Raw genomic sequence first — 26,293 nt, forward strand, 5'->3', positions numbered from 1 at the left:
CCTCTCCTGATGCTTTGCCCTCCAGCTTGAGGATTCACGATTTCTAAATTTGAATACCTGGGATTAAATTCAACATTATGCTTGGTTCCCAAGGAGGAAAGTGTACGTTCCGAATGGTCAACTTCCCTTTGTGATGGTATGAGTGGAAGTCGGTTTGTTATTACTTTACCATCTTGGGTTTGATGATACCTGAACATTCCCCACATCCCACATCACAATAAACATTACTGAGAAGTTCTGGCAGAATTTAAACCATGCAAAGGCTTAGTTCAATGTAAGGCCTTGTACAGCACATGTTATGCAAGATGAGTTCAGCAAAGGAGAGTATTTTGGTGGAAGACTCAAATAGATAATTAAAAACATATTTTATTGTTACATCAACTTAAGAAATGTAGTGGCAGTTAAAAATCAATCTGTACAATGGGCAACAATTGAGTCATCATAAAATACTACAGTTTTTAATACTGCCAATAACATCAATTACACAGCTGATCATTGAAACAGATCAAGTTCTGCTGACATCTGGTTTCCCTTTATTAACACTTAAAAAAAAACAATCTTATCCTTTTGCACTATATAGCTATTTTTGTCAAAGACTTGGCACATTCACAATAGCTATTCAAAAACACGATCCTTAGCATATTGCCTTGTGTGACCACAAAATACATGAAAAGTTAGGTTTGCTGAATTCATTCCAAGAAATTATGCAAATGTCAGTTCTGATTTCACCAGACTGAAAAACTCCAGTGACAATAAAAGTAGTATTTGCGTTATCAAAATGAACAGAATGGTTTTGTTGAGCAATTTAAATTTCTTTACTTTAGAAATAGTCCTTCAATAATAACATCAGTCTCTGTTTTAGATTGATACTTCACCTTTATCAGCAAAAATTTCAAGGCATCCCAGAACACATTAAATATCTACAAAAGCTTGCAAAATTTAAACAACCCAATCTATATCTATGTACACTTTGTATAAACTTTTTGAATACATAAACTTACATCTTTACAAAGCCTGTTAACAGCAGGTAAAAAATAATACACAACAGGACGACAGTTTCACACAATACTACAAAAAGCTTAGAAATCTTGAGGCTTATCAAATTTCACAATTTTCTAAAATGCAATGCCATAGACCCACTGCTGCTGTAAGATAATTTACATACAAATGAATGAATGAGAGTCCAGCTGTAACCCTACTATTGGATTATCAATGATATTGTAGCTTTTTGAATACATGGGACAGACTGTAAAGGTGCATGACATTTTCTTCATATTTTGTTCCAGTTATGAATTGTGACATAGCAGGTTTGTGAGGTACACTCATCTTGTAGGAATTGAATCAGACCAAATTTGTTTCACTCAAGATCTCCGATATTCAATGGAGAGAACTGACCTTTAACCTTATAACTTAGGCTAGATCTGAATCAAAGTCCCAGTTGTGAAAATGTCCAGCTGTAAATCTGTGTGAGAATTATTTTCTCTGCATTTATAAAAACACTTCAATCAAACTGGTTAACACTGTATTACCAGAGACAATACTTCATGGGGAATGATGTTCAGCCCTGATAGACCAAAAACATAAATGAATCAATTATTAAATAGCAAAAAGCAGCTTTGCTGTTGCTTCATTTAAATAATTTGCAATAGAAATGCATTCCGTACTATTGAGAGATTTTCGAAGGTGATTTTTATATTGACCAGCCTGAATTCTGGCCTAACAAAGCCTATTTCAGTTTGAAGCCCTAGATTGGAAATGCCATAAGATTTGGAACTTACATTACCAATCACTCTAAAGTTATAGCTGTCAATAAAATACAGCAGGCTTTACCTGTGAGCATGGAGGCACAATACTAGCCAGACCTTTTTTTATTATGTTCAAAGATTTTCTTATTAGTTTTTCTCAGTAAACAAATACACCTCATACTGTGCCTGCCTCACAGTCAAAACACATGAAGCTTGTCAAATGGCTCCTTAGGCAAGATCAATAAAAGATGCATATTTATTCCAAATTTACATCAGTTCTAGCCTGCAGTGCAATTTTTCTTACTCATATATGCGCTTGGCTAAAAGCCCCCACTCCCTTTCATGCCTGTTCTAAAATTTAAATAACCTGACCCCAACGCAAGCGTATGTAGCAGACTGTTGTTTCACATCTTTGATATAGGAATAAGTCATGGAAAAATTTTATTACAATCCGAGTGGGGGTTTTGGTTAAGTATTTTAGGTAGGCATTTATTGGCAACTGTTCTACTTCACTGCATTGCTTTAACTTACTGCAGTCGGTCACTTACTTCAGGGCTCTGCACAAATATACATTCCATTATTACACTGTAACCAGTAAGAAAGTGAACTGACAGAACTAAAATGATGCAAGATGGATTGTTAAACACGTGTTCTCCTGGAAGGACTGAATAGACAACTGACATCTTATCAGTGTGTTACTGGACTGTAGCAATATACATGCAGTTGACTATCCAGTGATTTACTTCATCATCATTTTAAGAAAGTGCCATTACTAGTTACTTCGTTCCTTAGACATTACATTTTGGAATTACCTACACAGACTGCAATTGTTTGATTAGTAGTTTATAGTATCAGAAGATCACTTAAACCTACACTATCAAATTAATTTCCACAGGAACAATACTTCAGAATTTCATCAATGATAATAAATGAAATTTTTTCTGCACTTCCAGCTCCGATGTTGACTCAACTTGAAACCATATCATGGCTATCATGAAAGGCTTCATTTATTAAAAAGGCATTTATTTGTAGCCATATTAGTAGAAGGAGTCTGTTGTGGGTATAATATAATGAAATTAGTACCCAATTAGCAGAAAATAACTCATTCTAATTTATTTTGTTCATCAATTCGTGTGGATGTAAATACGCCATGAAATGGTCTTCAACTTCGTGTCACTGTACCATTTTATTCCGAGTGTTGCTTGACTGTTCATTAATTTTTTCGTTCTGAAGTGGCCGATATAGCAGTCATCACACTTGTGTCTGGTATTGAGATTCTACAAAAGAGATATGAATATTATCAAAATTCAGCTCATCGCCACTTTCGTAGTCACTCATCACTACTTCAGAGTCATCGAAACCACAGCTCGTTGACATATCTGATGATGATGCATTTGTCGATGTGAGCATGGGCATTGACATATTGCCAATAATCACTTTCTCCAAGTCTTGGTTTGAACCTGCATGAAATGCACTATAGTCTGTCTCACCCTGGGCACCAACAGTCTCACCCTCTGCTGGCAATTGATGAGGTGGCAGATACTGGCTGGGGTGGAAGAGCGGTCTTCTTCGGCCATTGGAGCTTAAAGTGTTCAATGTGGATGCTGCCTGGGGTGGTGGGATGACCTCATATTGATCCTGGTAATCCTCTGGCAATGGAGGAGGAAGTTGGTCCTGGCTCAGGAATTCTTCATCTTGAGGAGGTGGGAAGTCATTATCTATGTCATATCCACCGAGGTAGTAGTCAGTATCGAGTGCTCTTGCATTTTCATGATGGACAGGGGCAGTATCAGCTGTTTCATAATGCGGTACTTCTTCAATGTTAGGTAGTCGAGTGCTTGGCATCCAGTCTGAGGTATCCCAATGATATGCTGCAATAGAAAGAAAAAGCTACAGTAACATTTGTTATTACAAACAGCTTGAGAATAGGCTATCAATGGAATTATTCCTTTGTGCTGCTATTCAAAGATGTTTAAACATTGTGTGTAAGTGCTGCTAATATGAAATGCTAATATGATGGAATTTGATTGATCATTTTGATTGTTCCCATTGGATAACAGTTGAGACATATATATTATATATAGATCCTGTACTTAAACTAGAAAATTTGTGCTTTCAATTAAACTGTGCATACACTTAATCACAGATCTAGTTATCAAAAGTAGTTTTCTGATTTGTTACTTAGTATGTATAATGTTTTTGAATGTCCAGGTAGTATACCTTTTAGTACTAAAAGGATACTTCTGCATTGCAACTTTTCTAGATTTATCCTACAATTGTCTTTCTCTTTCTATTAAAACTTTGTCAATTAACACAAGCTCTGTGGCCATTGTATAATTTGTACGGGATTTATATAATTTTTAAATTGCACAAATAAGTGATTAAAAATCAGTGCTTGAGTTGCACTGAAACATGATTTATTGTCCATCAAATATTGAACACGAAGTTGTTTTTTTTTAAACTTCTGAGCAGCCTATCCCCAGAACTATGGGCTAGAATTTCCCTAACCTGTTTTTCTGGCGCCCTCACTCGAGGTGCGTCGCTTTTGTCCGCTTCCAAGCGCGCCGAAAAAAGACCTTCATATTCTGGCCGCTCCCCAGCCTCTACTCGGTCATGACGCAGCATGGCCCAATGGATTGGGGACGGAGCCAGGTCCCGGCGCTGAAAACAGTGCCGGGTCCTCTGCACATGCGCACTAGAGTCTGAGCGCACGTGTAGTAGCTCCTGGCAGGCCGTTTCTGCAAACGCGCGCTGCAGGCTGTGTGGGAGGGGCCTGGCCAAATGGGCTCCCTCATCAGCAGCCAGAGTGTGCTCTGCAGGCTGTGTCATCTGATTGTTTTCTTCCCTTCATGTCAAAAGATGATTTGATTCCTTTCAGCCTTGGATTAGGGGATTAACAGATTGGAAACACTTTAACAAAATCAAGATGGAACTTTGGCATGGAAGGGGCCTGTGATGATGGTTCTTGAATCCACCAGTGGTGATGCTTCTGACCTGATTGTAAAACTCCTGAAGAGCGACCAGATGAACTGGGGATTCATGCGGGTGTTTGATGCCATGCCGGACATCAGTCTAGACATGCTTCGCAGGAGGGTAATTCCACCTCCACCTTCTCCTCTCCCCACCTCCCTCCTCTCCCCCCTCCCCCCTCCTCTCCTCTACCCCCTCCCTCTCCTCCCCTCTCCTCTCTCCCCCCCTCCTCCTCCCCTCCCCCCCCTTGCCGCTGAATGGGCTCCCTCATCGGCGGCCTGCTGCGTTCCCTAAGGTAAGACTTCTTTTTGTTATTTGTTATTTACTGATTGATTTTGGTGCTTTAGAGGCAGGGTTCCCTCTGTTTTTTTATTTTTTATTTATTGATTGCTTATTACTTTGGTCTTGGTACTTTAGGGGCAGAGTTCCTTATATTTTATTTGTTAATTAATTGCTTATTACTTTTTGTTTGGCACTTGGTTGTGCTTTAAATGTAGTTACTTGCGCCGATTCCTTAACTGTAAGTAAGGTCTTTCTGTGCGGACAAAAGTGGACACATACGCTGCCCTAAGTTAGTTTAGTACAACTTTTTTCTGGCCAAATTGGCATAAATGGTGTAAGTGGCTGGGAACGCCCCCTTTTGAAAAAAAAACTGACTTAACAAAAAACCTAACTAACTCACTTACACTGGCGCAAATTAAATGGCCATATTTGCAACTGAAAAGATACACCAGAAAAAACGGTGCAACTCATGGAGAAATTTGGGCCCATTATGTATATGTATTTGTGGCTTTATGTATAAGAAAGACATTGACTGGGCGAACACATCACAGCACATTTCAGAATGAAGTAGGATGTCAAATTCATGCAAAGGCCAACCAAAAATCAGCATGCATTTTGAAAGCCAATCACTTCTTATTGTAAAAGCGGCATATTGATAAAATAAGGCTGAACCAGCAAATTGTTGAATGATGCTTTTCAGTTAAACAATGTAGTTACACATTTCTAATGACAGTTGTGATAACTGATGTTTAAGTACATAGTACGTTTCATGTCTTTCAATATTAAAGTCACCACTTTTGTGTTTAAACAGCTGCACACTGGTTTAAATTAATTACTAAGGTTGAAATTCATTATTGTAACAAAATGAGTTCAGCCTGAAGGTCAACATAAACAATATGGTATTCAAGTGCAAATCCATGCCCTTGCAGATTATTTTATATGCTAAAAATGACTGTAACGCTCACAGTTCCTGTTGCATGCATGCATACATAGAGGGGAATTAGGTTACAAAAACGTGAGACAAACTGCTACTTAAAAAAAGGAACTGGGGTAGCATTATCAAGCAGATTGGAAGTGTTCAGGAGTCACCTCGATTGTAGTTCTGCCCCTCCTCCATAAGGGACACTGTTAGGTGGAAAGTGAAAATAAGTGAATGTTTTGTTAAGAACATACCTCAAGCTCATCAGTTAAAATAGAGCATGTAGACACTGTAGTAGCTTTAAATGCAGCACAATAAAAACATTGTTCATACATTTAGCCCAACAACAAGAAGGACGGTGCTCCTATTCCTACCTGCATTTGAGAATTTTTTAAAAAGTTAAATAATAGATCCCTTACAAATTTGGCCTGTATTTGCCATTTTAAAGGTAAACCTACTGTAGTATGAAAATATTTAACACAGATTTGTACTTTTTATTAAGCACATTTTTTATTGATTCTCATCAATAGGTCAATAATAACTTCATCAGATGATGCATTAATGAACTGTACAGCATCAGAATCCAGTATTCCAATTGATAGGAATTAGAGCAAATGAAGGATACCGTATTGGTGTCATTGCAACATGACTGCTCCATATGAACAGAAAAATATCTCTAACTCATTAGTGCCATAAATATAAGGACCAGGGAAATTGGCACTAATAAGCTGCACTTGGGTTTCAGCACAAATGCCTTCTATAGTACTTTGTGGTGTGTCACTACTAAATAGCTAATTTGGTTGATGCTTAATTTTCCTCAAGTTTAAAGTGGAATTTGTTTTTTCTTTGTTGAATCAAATTTGATGGAATACAGAAATCAGAAATGGTCATGTTTGCTGTCGGTTTTTAAACAGTGATGGCACCATGATTTTCAACTACACCATTGTTTGGAAAACAATTAGCTTAAACACTTCTGTGTTCCCAAAACTGTAAAACATATTTCCATATTAGCAATGTTAGAGTGAAGCAAGGATGTCTCTAAACTGTTCATTCTGAAAAACATGACTTAAAACTTAAATTGCTAGAAATATTATACAGTATGATATTTGAATTTGATCAGTGCAAGTTCACATCATTTGTATTTTTTTTTAACTGTATCATGTAATCAGCATCCCTTCAGTCATCTCACTGCATTGACATTCAGACTACATCCTATTTAATTCTGTCAATTTTCATTTATAGAAACGTGACTCTTATGTTCAGTTAAAAAGATCTTGCTGTAGTTTTCTTAATTCCCTATAATTGTTTCTCTAACATAAGATTATTTATCAGGTAGGAAACTGCCCCAAAAATCCTTTCCCTGGGTTTTTCATATTGTTGTATGAGAAAGCTGTTCCAGCATTCTTCCACTGTAATTTCAGCAAGAGTATGTTGGAACAGCTGAAAATGAGGTTAAGATCCAGATACATCAGGGCCTGGTCTAGTACTGTCGGTTTTGGGATGATCTGATGGAACCGTGCCTTGGCCCACCTCAAAAATAGCTATTGATGCAAGAGGGCAGAAGTCGGGGACTCCTATTGTCAGAATTCCTGTGACCCAGGCCTTCATTGGGACCCGGTGTATGGTCAGTGCAAGTGTGCTTGGTGAGACCAGGTGCACCAGCTGGCCCACTGGCATATGTGGAAACTATCTGGAGATAGGATCATTAAAAACAAATTAAACCAGGCTCCTTACAAATGGGTTGCTGTACTTTGTTTCTGTGGAAGAGGGCCCAGATAACCACTCTCCCCCACCCAGGCCATATATGCCAGACTTTCCAGCTTACCCCAATGTCAGGTGCCTCAGATGTGCCCCTAGTGTCATCGGTGTCCACCAAAGTGTAGCCAATTGAAAGGATTTTAATCTGACCCCATAAACTTTAATGGCGTCAGTGGCAGAGGTTTGGAGCGTGTGCATCTGGCACATATGCTGAGATGCACTGCTAGGTGTCTCTAATTTTCAAACAAAAGGAAACATTTTTGACAGGCTTCAAAGATGTGTATTACAAAACAATAATGTTCTAAAAAATCTATTGACTATGAACATTTTTCAAAAGCAATTGTTTCAAATCTTCAGTGCAGTTAAATTGTCTGAAACTGAAGCTAGTAATTTTAAGGCAATAGTTTCAATATGATTTATTGATAAGGAATTGCATTGCATATCATCAGATTCTATTTTCAGGGGTTTCTTTAATGATGGAACCACTATTATTCAATTTTGCTCCAAAAGTAAAATAAAAATAAAAAAGAGTAGGGGAGTGAGACTAATTATATAGCTCTTGCAAAGGAGCTGGCACAGGCATGATGGGATGAAAGAATGGCATCCTTTTGTTCTAAATGATTGTATGAAAAATCCTGAAATAACTTTGTTGATATTAGCATATAAATGATTAACGTATTCACATGAAATTCTTTTCACTGTATTTTAACAGAGGCATTAATAAATGGGCTAATGCTGCCAGTGAAATAGCAGACAAAGCAATCTCACGAACAAGGATCAACAGCATATTTATATAATGCTTTTAACGTAGTAAATCTCCCCAAGGCACTTCACAAGCCTTATCAAACAAAATTTATCACTGGGCCACATAAGGAGGTATTAGGACAGGTGATTAAAAGCTTGGTCAAAGAGGTAGTTTTAAGGAGCATCTTAAAGGAGGAGAGAGAGATAGAGAGACAAAGAAGTTTAGAGAGGGAATTCAAGAGTTTAGAACCTAGGCAGTTGAAGTCATGGGCGCCAGTGGTGGACCGAAGAAAATCAAGGATGCATAAGAGGCCAGAATTGGAGGAGCGCAGAAATCTGAGAGGGTTGTAGAGCTGGAGGAGGTTACAGAGAAGGAGGGGTGAGGCCATGAACGGACTTGAAAACAAGGATGGTCATTTTTAAATCTAGGCATTGCCGGACTGGCAGCCAATGTAGGTCAACGGCATAGGGTGATGGGCGAATGGGACTTGATGCGAGTTAAGATATGGGCAGCAGAATTTTGGGTGTGCTCACGTTTACAGAGGGTGCAAGGTGGGAGATCAGCCAGGAAACATTGGAATAGTCGAGTCTAGATGTAAGGAAGGCATGGATTTTAGCAGCTGATGAGCTGAGATGTGTCGGACATGCTGGAGAGATGTATGTTGGACATCTTGGGGAGTTAAGGGTTAACAGTCAAACTTCTTTGGGCTAGACTTTCCCGAGAGCCCCTCAATGTCCGATTGCCCGCCCAGAAAAACTGCTAACGTTTTGCAAGTAACGCTGGTGAGAATTTCCATAATTAAGTTAAAAATAATCGCCCGGCGAGAAAATGGATCTTGCACCAGTACAGTATTTTCGGCGGTTTCTCGGCAGTTAAAGGCAAAACTAAGTGAAACGGGCGGTTCTTAACATTTTTTAAAAAATTTACTCCGAGGCTGCGGTTGGGCCTAGTGAGGGAGGAAAATGTAAAAAAATTAAAAATTTTCACTAAAAAAAAAGTTAAAAAACATTCCTATGACAATTTTAAAGCTAATTGCCGTTTTACAATTAAAAAAAAATAAAGAGCCTTTAACTTACCTTTCTTTGCAGAGTACTCATCTACCACCCTGTTTCAGCTGCTTTCACAGGGCGGTTCCCTCAGCGATCTGGACGGGTTTCCATTGAGGCCAAACTTACGCCCTGGCGATTTTCTCGGCGGTGCACGTCAGCGGTTTGCTTCCGGCGGGCGTTTTGAGATTTGGGTGGTACCATTCAAAAAGTAAGGGGGAAACTTTCGCTGGGCGGTTTCTCTCTCAAAAACAACTGTACCACCGAGAAAACTACCGAAAACCCGTCGAAAATGAAGATGAAAGTTTAGTCCTTTGTATCTTAAAGGGTTTCTAAGATATAACAGGATTACTTTAAAGTGTTGTGAGGAGAATGCATGGCTTGTTTTCTAAGATGTTAAGTGCTTGTGTAAGGGAATAAGTGTTAGTAATGACATCAGTGAGTCCATTTGCTAAAGATAACAGTAGATAAAGGAAGTTTTGTTTAAGGGAGATGTTTCTGAGGCAAACAATTGCAAGTGTTTTGATAGATAGTCTGTTCCCACAGGATTTGGGAAATAGAAACATCATTTTGAAATTTTCTTTTGATGTTGTCAAAATATGGTATATAAAGGATCATGGATTTCAACATGTTGTCACAGTGTACTTGAAAGATACAGAAACAGAATATCCACTCTGTATACAGTTAAAGACCGATCACCTTTCTGTGTATCATTAAAGTCTGTTCCGTATACTCCACAATGAAGTCTCGTACTTACTCGAAACGTGTTGTTGTGAACCAGAGGAGAAAGGAGGTTGCTTGACAAGGGTGGGTGGAGGTGGATGATGTTACGGAGGTGGAAGTAGGCGATGGAGAGGATATGGGGTCAGAAGCTCAGCTAAGGCTCAAACAGGTTGCAAACAGAGATGCTTCAGCCTCAGACAGTGGCCAGGGAGAGGGATGGAGTCGGTGTCTAGTTAACGGAGTTCGTGGCTGGGACCGAAGACAATGGCTTCAATCTTCCAAATATTTATGCTAACACTACACAGTATAATTTCGAAACTGTATAAATTCAGTAAATAGATCAGTAATACTATTGGTTCATTGGAATAATCACAAATTTTAGATTAACTCAGTTAACTACCACTTACATTGCAGTTAATATTTTAACTAAAAAGTTAGATTTTTCTCAATTTAAATTACGATTTACACAAAGCAACAAAAAGGGCTTTTTAAAGTGAGGTATGCTGTTTGACTGTACCATGTAAACACCATATTCTCACAAGTAAAGAGAGGACAGCAAGTAGCAAGTTAAATACCTTCATTCTCAATTGTGTCAACCGCATCGTTAACCAGCCGTATAACAGTCACTATTGAAGCTTTTAGGGTAGGGTAAGAAAAGGGGAAGATAAGAAAAGGAGCAGTGGATAGCAGTGTAAAGTTAGTAAGCAGTTTCAGATTGATTTGTTAGCATTTATTTGATGTAAAGCTCCAAAAACCCAAAAGGCAAATCCAATAATATTGCAGAAGAACATCTGAATTAATAATCTGCTTTTTGACCATTTCTACTGCAAAAATTCAATAAAGTTCATGGTGAAATGAAAATACAATATTTTTCTTACTTTTACATAGTAGGACTGATTTTACATATGGACGCTCTCAGTGGGGAGCCTTTCCTGCTGGAAGTGGCAGCCATGTTCCCCACAATACTTCATTGATTCATTTCAATGGACAGATGTCATGGGCAGTGTGCCCTTGATTTGTTGATACACGCTTCTGGTAGGGAGGCTCCCTACTGGAAGTAAACATTCATAAAATTGGCCCTATTATGTTCAGCTATTTTATTTCTGAAGAAAAGTTTGAAAATGCATTGTGCCTTGCAATAAATATTCTTCATGCAAACTCATACTATTGACATCAAAAATTACATACCCGCTCCTCCACTGCACCGCCTTGATAATTACCATCTTATCAATAAACTGAAGTTCACATTTAGAAATTGGAACTTGTGGCTCAAATTTTTAAAAAGCATCTATTTTTGCATTCGCATCAATTGAGAGAAAGTTAGGCGCAACAATTTATGCACAGATTTTTTTTCCTTCATTCATGGGGAGTGAGACTAGCTGAAATGTTGTTGCAGAGAACTGGTATTTGTTTAATGGGCTGAATGGCCTCCTTCTGTGCTGTAACCATTCTATGAAGGCGTACTTAACATGCCAAATTGATGTATTGTTCCTAAATTTTCGTGAGAGCAGAATAATTTCATTTGGTTTTCAGCACCATCTTAAGTATTTGAAAATGACCTGAATTTTAAAGATAAAAAGGTTTTACGAAATGGCTTGTCTAATTATAGTGCAGCAACATAAAAAACTCAAGTTCTTCCATTGTGATCAGCGGTATGGGCTGATTAAAATTAAGGATTTAGTGTAAGTGTGCAGCACATGTTATTCTGAATGAGTTGTGGCTTGTGGAGAGTGGAGACTGATCAGAAGAACATAAAAGAAATATGAGCCTTGAGGTGATAAAGGTGTGGATTAGTGTTTTCAACAGCAGCTGGGAGAGTTTGGGGTGGGGAAAGTGAAGTTGGTCACGAGTTGGAGATGGAGGAAAGGAAGCTAACCGTGGACCAAGTAGTAAGCAATTATTATGATAAACGCCAGCGAAATGGTGCACTGAACTAAATTGCAAAGCATGCATGCTCACTTTTTTTTCATAACTAGCTTACACATAGAAGCCAGTGGAAAATCCGACATATGTAAAAATGGGCAGAGACCTAAGTCCAATCATTTCCCCACCGCCTGTCCCAATACTGCCAGAAAGTGATGTAATGGCAGTAGAAAATCCTGCCTATGCTGTAAATAAATTAGTTTATCAATGGACTAAACAACAATATTATTACACGCAGGATTTAAAATTATTTTACATCGCATTGTTGCCAGAACAATTTAACTCTTTACATTTTGATCTGGTTACCAAGACAATTATGGTCTTGCATTGGTGGCAACAACAAAGTATACTTTTCTTCTGTAGAATGGCACAATAATATATCATAGCTTTTATGCTGTTATTAAAACAAAACATTTGTACCCATGGTGCAAGTTATAATGACACCAATGTTGAAGAATATTGAGTCTGTAGGAGTAGAAATTTTTCAAAATATCAAAAGCTAAAAATCCCCATTTAAAGCTAATAATGAGAATTGATATTACTTATGCCTAAAATCTTTGTATATTCATGCCTGTTTGGATTGCACTCTATTGTTTTTTATAATTCATTCCCTTCCCTCTTTTGTGAGGAGGTAGGGTGTGCATTCCATAAATATGAGCACAATTCTAATTATGATATGACAGAATTATTTTTTGAGAAAATTTGCAATGTCATAGCAGGAAAGCAACAGGCAGATGTGTCTGACTTCATTCTTTTATCTTTTGTTGATGGTAGCTGGACAACAATGAAGATGTTCCAAAAGGAATGTCAATCATAATCATGTATTCAAACTCATAAGACTAACTTATTACATCTACTAATGGTTTATGTTCAAATTGCATAGACATGTTGCCAAGCAAGGACTATTTTCCAGTGAGAAGGAGTTTCAAAGCTACAAACTGTAATGCACCAGTGTGTCTATATTAAGACACTGAAGAGCAGAAGCATAATGGAGATATTGAGTTGAAATAAATCTTCGCCCCACAGATGTTTATAAACGTGTTGCAGCTGTACCTTGGGATCAAATTACTAACACATTTGTGCATTGAGATTTCATAAATAAATTCATTAAATATATATGCATACTTTTAAGCAATACATTATGCATCACTATGTAGTTTCCTGGGTCACTATCACAGATACTACAAAAAAGGAACTGAATTTTCTTGGTTGACATACATCAATCCAATAACTCTCGGTTTAAAGCTAGCGGAAATGCTTTCACAGCTAAATTCCTTTTGCGGCATTGCCCCAGACAAAAATAAAATAAAATGTCTCTCTGTTCTTATTACTATGTCTCTGTTTCTTTCGCTTTCCATTTCTTCCGAACTTCTCTAACTGCCAGCTTTACTGCCACTGGACTCATTTGAAGTCAACTTAAAATAGAGTTATGCACATTTTGGAGTCATCTGTCCAACTTCAATCTAATCCTGCTTCATTTGCATTGAGTGCCCAGCCACAACACCATGGGGTAAAAATTGATTTTTGCCCCGTTGCGACCGGTACCACTTGGGAGGCGATAAACAGCGCCAGGCGCTAAAGTTTTGCTCTCCCCACAAATTCAGTTTAGCGGAAGGAAGTGGAGCGTTGTTGCACTCTGGGCCATTGCACTCTGGGCCATGCAGCACAGCCACGTCAGAGGGGCCCTTCCCTCCCTTAAAGGGAAGGGCCCACGCTGCAGGTTCTCAAAGCAAGAATCACCTACTTGGACCAAGGGAGTGGGGCTGACACACGATCGTTCAGCCTGGCACTCAAGCAGAGTGCAGGGCTGTACAATCATGGCCAGGACCCGGTGAAGAAAACAGATCAGAACATCAGAAAGCAAGATAAGTATTTTTGGGTACTTATGTCGGCGATCTCCCCTTTAATCATTGCCCTGGTAGTGTCCGGTCATCCCATCAATGCCTCCTGCAGCTATCGGTGTTTTTGTCCGGCACTGCAGAGGGCAAAAATTAATTTCGGGGCCGGGGTGCTAACTTGGAGATGCGCACGGTGATGATGTCACGATCTCCGGGTGAAAGAGATCTTGTCACAACGCTGCACTGCCACTGCAAACCTCCTGCCGAATATGGCGGGAGTCGATGTTATCACTGCAGCAGGGAGATAATGCATTTGCGCCCCGTTTGTGCCCCCCACTGGGTTTCGCTTTAGAAAATATGGTTACCCAAGGAAAGAACCAGTGGGCTGCATACCCATGTTGTAAATAATTGAAAAACTAGTTGCTATATATTAGTGACAACATAAACATAGCAAGAAAATCTCCAGAAAAATCATAAAAGCATTGTGAAAGAACATTTACGATTTTACTAGAAATGCTGAACGGGTCGTCAGGTCCGGATTTGGGAACATTTTACGGATTCTGGACGACCTTGCCACCGATCGGTCCAGAGTCCGGATTCCAGAACATTTCGGATGCTGCACCTGTACTTGTTCTTAACTCCAAATCTGTGGTCCCAGCACTGATTCTTGTGGAACACCACTTTTGACCTTCCTCCAATCTGAATAATTACTCTTTACCCCTTTTCTCTGCTTTCTATTATTTAGGCAATATGCTATCCATTCAGCTATTTATCCCCTGACTCCACATGTCTTAACTTTTGTCATGAGCTTATCGTCTGCTCCTTACCTCTCAGCCACATCTCAACTTGTATAAAGTGCCAGCTACAGCAACAGCTGATAGGCCATTACCCAAACACACTACACCACACTCACTGACTCGCTTTCCTTTCTCTTGCAAGCCATGTTGGTGCATAACCGACGCCAGCAGCTAACAGGTGGGGTCAGAACCTGACCCAGCTGGAGGAGACAGTGCTAGAAATCATTAGAGGGGCTGTCACTGAAACCGTGGCAATCGACGCGGCTAAAAGCATTGCTGATGACAATATGCTCATACCTAATCCTCCTTCTCACATCCCACTTCTCCTTATCCCACAATCTCGTCTCGCTTACAAGCTGCTAATGGTGTAAGCATGCACATCTTGCTTCCCACCCCCCTGTCACACCACAACCCTACTCTTCTGCCTTTCTTCTTTCAGATACCCAAGAACTCCAACCAGTCCAGCCAGTGTGGGAAGAACAAGAGGAGAGTGATGGAGAAGAGCCAAGATCACTCGATCTGACACTTGCAGGCACTAGCTCAGAAAATGGCACTGCGTGTACTTTAGACAGTAGTATAGAGGCAGGATCTGCTGAGTCACGGAGCATGAGTGGCCTGCAGCCAGGGAAGGGTGAAAGGGTAACACAGGTGCCAGTTCCATGGAGGACGAGGTCGCACATGAGTTCTGCTGCAGAGGGCCCAGATGAAGACTTCAATGGGGCGGCCTTCAGAAGGAGGTTGATAGACATGCACAATTAAATGCTTGGTGCATTGGCAGGCCTGCCAGAGAGCCTGTTGTCACTGTCAAGGAGCATGGAGGAGTCCAGCATCAACCTTGCACAGGTCTTTGAACATAAGAACATAAGAACATAAGAATTAGGAACAGGAGTAGGTCATCTAGCCCCTCAAGCCTGCTCCGCCATTCAACAAGATCATGGCTGATCTGGCCGTGGACTCAGCTCCACTTACCCGCCCGCTCCCCATAACCCTTAATTCCCTTATTGGTTAAAAATCTATCTATCTGTGATTTGAATACATTCAAATGAGCTAGCCTCAACTGCTTCCTTGGGCAGAGAATTCCACAGATTCACAACCCTCTGGGAGAAGAAATTCCTTCTCAACTCGGTTTTAAATTGGCTCTCCCATATTTTGAGGCTGTGCCCCCTAGTTCTAGTCTCCCCGACCAGTGGAAACAACCTCTCTGCCTCTATCTTTGCATAGAGCTTGGAGCCCATGATTTCCAAGATGGAAATGATGGCAACTGCATTAGAGCCCTTGTGAATCCAACCATGATGCAGGGCTGATGGGCGATGTCTCAGCTTCCATTGCAGCACAAGCAAAAGCTGCAGTGGAAGCTCAGACTTCTGCCACACAAACTCAGACTGTTGCCATCGTGGCTGCATTTATCATTGTGGAAAGCAACAGATTACTAGGATTGCTGAGGTGCTGCCCCGGGGGAGTGCCAGTGGCTCTGTGGAGCATGAGCCTACTGTCCTCTCTCAGGGTGACACCATTTGTACTTTCACCACTGCCACTCCACCAGTGCCCTTGCAGTTTCTTGTCTGTCAGCCAGACAGCCCACACTACTGCCATCCATGACAAGGTGGTGCAGTTTACAGCCAGGCCTTCTAGGCCCAGAGCTTTTCGAGGTCATCCTGCAAGGGCATCTGCAGTCATATACGGTGGTTTTCATTTCAGCATTGTAACCAAGAGGACGCTGTGATGTTCCATTTCAGAGAGATGGTAAGGTGGGGTAAGTGTTGAACAATGGGGATCTGGGGTTTCATTCAGGAGAACAGGAGTCTGATGATGCGCTCATGGACAGCCAGTCCAGAACAGGCATTTGCAGGCTACCTCCTCCTTCCTCCTGAGGTGGTCGCAGAACTTGTGCTGGCAAGGGCTGTGCCCTCTTGATGACCACGTTGTGGAGGATTCAGCAAACCACCACGAATTGGGACTCCCACTCTGGTGAGTACTGGAGGGCCCCACCTGAGCAGTCAAGGCAGCAGAACCGTTGCTTCAGGTTCCTCGTGGCAGCATGGAGGGAGAGAGAAAACATGGAATTATAGACCGGTCAGCCTGACATCGGTAGTGGGTAAAATGATGGAATCAATTATTAAGGATGTCATAGCAGTGCATTTGGAAAGAGGTGACATGATAGGTCCAAGTCAGCATGGATTTGTGAAAGGGAAATCATGCTTGACAAATCTTCTGAAATTTTTTGAGGATGTTTCCAGTAGAGTGGATAAGGGAGAACCAGTTGATGTGGTATATTTGGACTTTCAGAAGGCGTTCGACAAGGTCCCACACAAGAGATTGATGTGCAAAGTTAGAGCACATGGGATTGGGGGTAGTGTACTGACATGGATTGAGAACTGGTTGTCAGACAGGAAGCAAAGAGTAGGAGTAAATGGGTACTTTTCAGAATGGCAGGCAGTGACTAGTGGGGTACCGCAAGGTTCTGTGCTGGGGCCCCAGCTGTTTACACTGTACATTAATGATTTAGATGAGGGGATTAAATGTAGTATCTCCAAATTTGCGGATGACACTAAGTTGGGTGGCAGTGTGAGCTGCGAGGAGGATGCTGTGAGGCTGCAGAGTGACTTGGATAGGTTAGGTGAGTGGGCAAATGCATGGCAGATGAAGTATAATGTGGATAAATGTGAAGTTATCCACTTTGGTGGTAAAAACAGAGAGACAGACTATTATCTGAATGGTGACAGATTAGGAAAAGGGGAGGTGCAAAGAGACCTGGGTGTCATGGTACATCAGTCATTGAAGGTTGGCATGCAGGTGCAGCAGGCGGTTAAGAAAGCAAATGGCATGTTGGCCTTCATAGCAAGGGGATTTGAGTACAGGGGCAGGGAGGTGTTGCTACAGTTGTACAGGGCCTTGGTGAGGCCACACCTGGAGTATTGTGTACAGTTTTGGTCTCCTAACCTGAGGAAGGACATTCTTGCTATTGAGGGAGTGCAGCGAAGGTTCACCAGACTGATTCACGGGATGGCGGGACTGACCTATCAAGAAAGACTGGATCAACTGGGCTTGTATTCACTGGAGTTCAGAAGAATGAGAGGGGACCTCATAGAAACATTTAAAATTCTGATGGGGTTAGACAGGTTAGATGCAGGAAGAATGTTCCCAATGTTGGGGAAGTCCAGAACCAGAGGTCACAGTCTAAGGATAAGGGGTAAGCCATTTAGGACCGAGATGCGGAGGAACTTCTTCACCCAGAGAGTGGTGAACCTGTGGAATTCTCTACCACAGAAAGTTGTTGAGGCCAATTCACTAAATATATTCAAAAAGGAGTTAGATGAGGTCCTTACTACTAGGGGGATCAAGGGGTATGGCGAGAAAGCAGGAATGGGGTACTGAAGTTGAATGTTCAGCCATGAACTCATTGAATGGCGGTGCAGGCTAGAAGGGCCGAATGGCCTACTCCTGCACCTATTTTCTATGTTTCTATGCCTGTCATTATATGACTGCTGGCCACGAGTGGTGGGGTTGCAGAGGGGAGTCATCGGCCAGGTGTAGAGCAGATAGCCATTGTCAACTAGCAGCCACCCTCGGGTTCAACGTGGTGGCCTGAAGATTGCTGGCACAGCGGACTGGCTCAGGATGAATGCATCATGATTGCTGCTAGGATATCGACCTTCACCACATGATGTGCTGGACGTGGTCAGACACCTACCTCACATTAATGAGTGGTATACTTTGTGGTAATGGAACATCCCACCATTGATAAGTGGCACCTGCCAAGCTACGTGTGTGCAGTCGATGGTGCCCTGCTTTATAGGGAAGCCGATATCCAGGCAAAGCCTTGTTCATGCTCCATTTTGGATAATGGGCATAATGTAATAATCAGAAAACAAATGTTGCTCACTAATCAAAAAAATTGTCTGGCTCAAGTTTCCTTCAGGAAAATGTCTCCATTACTCCACTGGCAGCCCAGAGACCTTTCACTAGATAGTTACTGGGTGATTGACTTATCTCTTCAGAAGGCAGCCCGTCTGTTATGTACTTTATTTCGTGCTGGAAATAGTAATAAAATATTGAGTTTGAACAGAAATCCTTCACAAAATGTTGGACACTGGAATCTTACTAAAATCCTGATAGAACGCCTGGAAGCTTGACAAGCTTCAAACAACTGCCTTCTGTCTGAATGAATGGCCTCCCAGTTCTGGTCCCCGCACCTATCCCTGGCCGAACTTGGCATAATTCAATGATGTACAATGATATAAAATACATTTAATGCCTAGCTGTATGGCATTGAAACAATACAGAGGCGCTGTCGCAAATAAACACCAATCCATTTCCTACGTCGGAAACGATTCACAGGGCTCAATTTTACCCAGTGATTTGCACCGTTTTTTTGGCGCACGGCGCTTTTTTTGGCCTAAGTTAAAAAGATACAAGTTTCCCCAATCAATGTGTGCCAGCGTAACTTGGTTAGTTATGACTTTTTTAGCTTAGGTTTTTTTTTGGAATCATAGGGGGCGTAATCTGCCACCTGCACCAATTCTGGCCATTTAGGCAAGTTTGGCCAGCTCCGATTTACTCCAATTCTTCTCAGGCCGGCGTAACTGGCCTCTGTAGAAAAACCTTCTGGTGAGTTAAGAAAATCGGCGTAGGTAAGTAAATCAGCACAGCAGGTGCCCGGACAGCAGCAGTAGGAGAGGTGGGAGAGAGGGAGGGGAAAGCCTTTCGGTATAATTAGGATTGGGGACCGGGAGGAAGGACTCCTTTCGGCCTGGGATTGGTGTGGGGACCGGGACTGGGAGGCCATTCGGCCAGGGATAGGAGTGGGGACCGCGAGGCCGTTCAGCCTGGGAAGGTGTGGGGACTGGGAGGCCATTCGGCCAGGGATAGGAACGGGGACCAGGATTTAATGGAGGTAAGTTTCTGCAATGTATTTTAATGTGCTTGTGCAGGTTGCTGTGAGCTGGCTGTATGTTTCACTTTCCAGCCTCAGCCCGCATTGCGTCCCTGGTTACCCTGGCAACCTGATCTTTTTGGCGCAGATCTTGGGCTACGCCCCCCAAACTAAACGACAGGCTAGGTGGCACCAAAATGAAGAATTCAAACGGGGAAACTTGAATGATTTTTTTGGGGCGTACTTGGGCCCCCAAAAAACAGGCATAACTCTTCAAGTATACCAAAAAACAGCTCTGGGGGAAATTGAGCCCACAGTCTTGGTGTTTTCAATGATAGGAGAAGTACAAAAAATGCAACAGCAGTCAATAAGAGCCTGTTTTGTTGCATTGGTGTTGTGCTGATGACCATCCTATCAATAGCTTGAATCAAATGGTCGAACTCTCGCCTTGGAGTGAGAAATTTGTGAGTTCAATCTCTACTCCGGGACTAAAACACATAATTTAAGCTAACAGACAGTAATGAGACAGATTTGCATTGTCAGAGGTGCTATCCTTCAGATAAGCTGTTAATATGACGTGCCATATGCCTGGTCTGGTGGCTCAAGTGGATGTTGAAGATTTCATATTTAAAAAACAGAAAATGCTGGAAATCTCAGTGGGTCAGGCAGCATCTGTGGAGAGAAACAGAATTAACGTTTCAGGTCGATGACCCTTTGTCAGAACTGACAAAAGTTCAAAATATAACAGATTCTTAAGGAAGTGGAGGGGCAGAGAAGGGGGGAGGGGAGGAAATAACAAAAGGGAAGGTCTGTGATAGGGTGGAAGGCAGGAGAGATTTGAGAGACAAAGGGGATGATGGGCCAAATTGAGATGGTAATGGCAGAAGATAGAAAACAAAAGATGAGTCTAGACCTGAAATGTTAACTCTGTTTCTCTCCACAGATGATGCCTGACCCGTTGAGATTTCCAGCATTTTGTGTTTTTATTTCAGATTCCAGCATCCGCAGTATTTTGCTTTTGTGTTGAAGATTTCATGATGATATTCAAAGAAAAGCAGGTTGTTTCCGACGTATCCTAACAATATTCGTCTATCAACCAACACCATCCAAAACAAATAAACTGGCCATTCATCTCACTGCTGTTTGTGGGATGTTGCTGTGTGCGAAGTGGCTGTCACCTTTATGTACACAATAAAAATCACTGCGTTTAAAAATATTTAAATTGCACGTGAAGTGCTTTGAGACCATTCTGAGATGTGGCACTATGTAAATCCAAGGGAAAAGGTTAAGAGGGAGAATCATCAGTAAGGCACAATGCTGTTAGGCTCATTGATTTGTGTCAGGGCTTCACTGGTAAGGTTTAGGAACTGATCACCTTCCTGGAAACAGTGCATGGTGTATGTAAAGTGAGGGAAGGGAGAAAGCCCCAGATCACAAGCAAATCCCTGTGACCGCTGCGTGCAGTGTAGAAACAGCTCTTCAGATGGCATTAGTGATGTACTGGGATCTCAGATGAAATATTTATTGTACTCTTACTCAAGTTAAGTTTATTTTATCACAAGAATAAATGCACTGGGAAGAAATCATGTAAAATATATTTACATTTCTTGACGATCATGGACCAGAGCAACATAAAACAATGTTATCATTTCTGAATCTTACTCAATACTTGAACTGAATTGTTTATTTGGTACATCTGATCTTCCTGGTCAATAATAGTCAGTAATTATAACTGCAGTCTGAATTCAGATTGTAGCAGCAAACAATACTGTGCTGCAGAGACAGCAGAAACACATGCATCACATTGGTCACAAAGCGCCACCATGTGGCAAGTTTCTAATAAACAGTGATGATAATACTAGACTAATAATGCAGAGAACACGAGTTCAAATCCTACCATGCCAGTTTGAATATTTGAATTTAGTATTAAAAAAAAATCTAGAAACGAAAGGATGGTATCGGCAAAAAGTGACCATGAAGCTGTTGGATTGTTGTAAAAACTCACTGGTTCACTAGTGTCCTTTAGGGAAAGAAACCTGCTATCCTTATCCAGTCTGACCTATATGTGACTCCAGCCCCACACCAATGTGGTTGACTCTTAACTGCCCTCTGAAGTGACCTAAGCTAGTCACTCAATTGTATTAAATAGAAGGCGGCCCACCACCACCTTCTCAGGGCAACTAGGAACGGGCAACAAATTTTGGCCTTGCCAGTGATGGCCACACTCTGAGAATAAGTAAAAATAAAGATTTTTTTTTTTAAATTGGAAACCCGTCGCCAAATTGCCTCTAACACGCCCAATTCCAATTTTAATGGAGGTGGTTTAGAGGGCAGGCAACTAAACTGCTATCCCGAGGCAGGTCCTGAATTTAAATATTTTAATGAGGCTATGCGCCTCATCTTTTAGCTCTGTTTTAAATTTAACGCTGGCCGGCTGGGTTTCTTCAGCCTCGGGAAACCCGATAGCTAAAGGGAGTTGGAATGGCTGGATAGAACAGGTAAATGTAACAAGCAAGTGCCTTTTTAGCACTGCTTGTGGGCCGTCTTTCGGATGAGACGTTAAACCGAGGCCCCGTCTGCTCTTTCAGGTGGATGTAAAAGATCACATGGCACTATTTTGAAGAAGTGCAAGGGTGTCCTGGCCAATATTTATCCCACAATCAACAGAACAAAAATAGATGATCTTGTCATTATCACATTGCTGTTTGTGGGAGCTTGCTTGTGTGCAAATTGGATGCCGCGATTCCTTCATTACAACTGTGACTACACTCCAAAGGTACTTCACTGGTTGTAAAGCGCTTTGAGACAAGCGGTGGTTGTGAAAGGTGCAATATAAATCTAAGCCTTTCTTTCTGTCTTTCTTTCAGGGGGAACAGGAGTTCTTCTCCCCAGCCCACCAAACTTACCTGTTTCCCTCCTCGATGTCAGCTCCCACCTTGATGTTCTACCCTCGCACATCCACTCCCAATCCCGGTGGCTGTTCCCTACCAATGTCCGCTCCCACCGCCCCCTCTCCCCGAAGTCTGATCCCCGGTTGCAGCCTATCCACCCGACAGCCTACCAGCCTCTCAATCTGGATAGCTGCGTCCAGGAAACAGTGAAATTCAGGACGGACTTCCGGGAAACCTGTATTTCTGGGTCTCTAAATCACTCCACCCCCAATCCCCCACCTTACCTGCCTCGCAATTATCAGGGCCAATATATAAGACATCAAGTCAGTTACGCTGAGCCTCCCACAATATTATACTATTACACTATTATACTATTACACATGCCTTATTACAGTAAAGCGTGTGGTCTTGGAAATTGAGCTGTATGGTGAGTTTGCACACTGGCCTTTCATTTCTAGGTCTGGACTTTGAATCCAGCCCAGAAAGATAGAATGGATTTGCATTCTGTCATGATTCTACGTAAAATGAATTTGGTCAATCAACACTCAGTTCCAGTGGCCGCAAATTTACAGTCCAAAGATACTCATTAACTGGCACCTGTAGGCAAGTGCAGAACGTATTATAAAACACTCTTATGCAGTTAGGAATGTTGTTCTGAGGTTTTAGATTTAGTAATTCCGTGCTCCCTGCTGGGATATTGACACCTTTAAATTGACCTTGTATTGCTGTGGTAAAATAGTCTGCACTTAGCTTGTGCTGTACCTGATATTGGTGTCGAAAGTGAAAATGTGTTCCATTTCCAAGCACTGACATATCTTACCTCAAATATTTGAAAGTCGGATATTTACCAATAACAAATCAATCTATAAAAGTGTGCTTGACTGGGAATGAATACTACTTCATGCAATCAATGCATTTTGTTTGGTCAGCAGTGATGATACGATAAGGAGTCATATTTTCTCACTGTACACAATACAAAACACGTTTTATTCTGTATCATAACCTGATAGAGGGAAAAACTTTTGAAATAGGCATTAAAATTAATAAAGTAGGTTATAATGCTGTCTTACCATTATCATCACATGAGTCAGACTGGAAGGAATTGAGTGACTGGACCTCAGAATTGCTACCTTTTGTACTTCCAGCAAAGCCTGCTGCATCCTCAACAATGTCCACTTTTCCTAAAGCCAGAAGATTCAAGAGAGTTAACATAGCTCATTCATTTTATTTGTTCTACTCTGCAATTCTTTACTGAAAGGTATTCATATAAGAACAAATGGGGGCAGGATTTAACAATACTGGTTTTGCTAAAAAGCATAATTGGTACAATGTGTACAGCCAACTTTATTCAGCAGTAGCTCAAACAAAGCAACATATTTTAATCCCCAATAAAACAAGAAAAATATTGCAGATGCTAGAAATCTGACATAAAATCTGAAAATGCTGGAAATACTCAGCAGGTCAGGCAGCATTTATGAAGCGAAAAAACATAGGGCTAACGTCTCAGGTTGATGACCTTTCTTCTGATGAAAAGTCATTGACCTGAAACGTTGATATTCCAAAACTGAAATTAAAGTTATCCACAGTAAGAGAGTACTGGAGGATCTTTTAAGTCCAGGTGATGACTTTTTAATATACGGAAGTACATGGGGAAAGGCAGGTATGGGATGCTGATGAAGTAATGTTTTAGTGTTGCCTTAGATGCTCTAAGCTAACAAAGTGGGGACTGTAAGGAAAGGGTTAATCAGACTGCTAGTGGAATACTACTATTGACTTTTCTTTATACTGTAGTACCATTAGAATTTAGCCTTTATTTGTTAACCAGGAAAGCATGATTAAATTTTAAAGTAGTGACAACTCAAGGTTTGAAATGAGACTGACCCTATGGCACTTGTAGGTTTCAATATGAGATAATCATCTACAGTAAAACCTGTACAAATGGACACCCCTCAAAAAACGGATACTTGTTTACAGTGCCAAATAACTTACATTAGAATCATCATCCATCATAGGCAGTTCCAGGAAATTAAGGAAGACTTGCTTCCACTCTTAAACTGAGTTTTCAGGTGGCTGTGCAGTCCAATGCGGGAATTACAATCTCTAACAGGTGGGGCAGACAGTGGTTGAAGGAAAGGATGGGTGGGGAGCCGGTTTTGCCGCACGTTCCTGCTGTCTGCGCTTGGTTTCTGCATGAGGCATTATAATAGATACAAGCTGGACTTTGAAACTACAGACACACGCAAATGATGAACTATGGATAGCCTTCAGTGCACTCAGTCCGTTTGCAACTGGAAGCACATGGCACGTGGGTAAGTCCGAGGCGGCAACGGATAAAAAAAATAGCTTTTGTGTAATGGAGATTTCTTTACCCAGCATCCATAGCGGAAGAGAAACTGCTCTCCCTCTCTGGGATTGAATGCTTGCATAGGTCTATCCCAGGGATAATGGGTTTCTCCATGCTATGGATGTTGTGTAAAGAGCTCCACATTCCACAAAAGCCGGAAACTGCACCGAAATGAGGCAGGCATTTCCCGGGTGCTGCTTCTAAATTATTTACAAGCTGATCATTGCATTAAATTTACCGTCGCAGTGTGCCTCACCCCGCTCCGTGACATCACTTGCCCACAGGGAGCTGCAACTAGAGCACAGTCGATGGGGGCTGGAGAGTCGGGAATCGTGGATTTTGACATTTAGGAGGGGGTTTGTTATTGGCTGGTCTCAGCAGTCACCATCTCAAAACAGTGCCAAGATAATATTCATTCTCATTATTCTCTTCAGAGCCAGGAGCAGCAGCAATAACATGGAGTGGGAACAGCATGGAGTGAGGAGCAGCCAGTAAAGTGAAGGACCAAGGAGGAAGGGAGGAGGAAGGTTCTTAAACTGAGGGCTGTTATATTGTGGAATCCTTCACCACATGTCGCTATTGAGGTACAGACTAATATTTAATATAAAAGGGAAAGGGATAAATATCTGACAAGAAGGATTCTAAAAGGATCTGGGGTTTAAAGGAGAGAGTACCAGCACTAGCGCTGAAGGCCTCCTCCTGTGTTCTCGGTTTTCCTTCTTTGCCTGCTCATGGGGTGTCTCCTGGCTCTGGAACTTCTTGAACAACAGCGCAGACTGCCAAAGTAGCAGATCCCAGAAGCAGGACATCTCTCCCTCAATGGAAAAAGACCACAGGATGGCAAACGAACAGAAAATAGAACTGTAATCACTGCTGGCAAGGTTGCAGACTTAGGCTTGATCCCAGGTGAGAGCAAAAAAGTAAGTAATGCTGCAGGAGAGACAGCCAATCCTGGGATATTTAGCCCATCCGATTTACTGTACATATAATAACCATTTTGAAAATAGGGACACTTGTAAATGAAGCAAGTCCTTTAATTTACTGTACTTACTAAGGGAACGTAATTAAAGATGTAGCATTGCATACTGGTTCCTAAGTTTCAGAGAGCTGTAATCCATGATATAATGAGTGTAAGGAAAAGTTAATCTTGCAGAAAGAAAACATCTGGGTAAATATTGGCTTTTTAATTGAGGTTTCTGTAGCCGAATAGTACAGAATTAAAGGTTGCACTTTGTGGAATAGCAATATGTAACAAGAGCAAAATTATTGACAAGATAACAGAATAAAGGAGATATACCGATTTTGTTAGCCCAATGGATAAAGAGCTTTTTACATAAGGAATCTAGTTTAATATCTAAAGTGAGTCGGTTCTTTAACCAGAGGTGAATGAACTTTGGTAATTAATTGTAAGTATCGGATTGTCAGTTTTTGCAGAAACA

The 26,293-nt window shown here is 41.3% G+C and overlaps 1 protein-coding gene across 3 annotated transcripts in view; it reads right to left on the reverse strand.

The window, feature by feature from the left end:
* Positions 1-382: 382 nt before the first annotated feature.
* LOC139275058 (protocadherin Fat 3-like) overlaps positions 383-26,293 on the reverse strand; it is a 941,319-nt gene continuing 915,408 nt past the window's right edge. For 2 of the 3 annotated variants that reach the window (XM_070891992.1, XM_070891993.1), the window contains exons 25-26: positions 23,581-23,691; positions 383-3,616 (exon numbers count right to left, since the gene is read on the reverse strand). In XM_070891992.1, the coding sequence (XP_070748093.1) occupies positions 2,997-3,616; positions 23,581-23,691 (731 nt within the window). In that variant the 3' untranslated portion in view covers positions 383-2,996. Of the gene's footprint in view, positions 3,617-6,086; positions 6,123-10,763; positions 10,824-23,580; positions 23,692-26,293 lie in introns of all 3 variants that reach the window. The other variant, XM_070891994.1, reaches the window with a different exon arrangement.

This window comes from Pristiophorus japonicus, chromosome 10 (genome assembly GCF_044704955.1).
Source record: "Pristiophorus japonicus isolate sPriJap1 chromosome 10, sPriJap1.hap1, whole genome shotgun sequence".
Classification (NCBI taxonomy): domain Eukaryota; kingdom Metazoa; phylum Chordata; class Chondrichthyes; family Pristiophoridae; genus Pristiophorus; species Pristiophorus japonicus.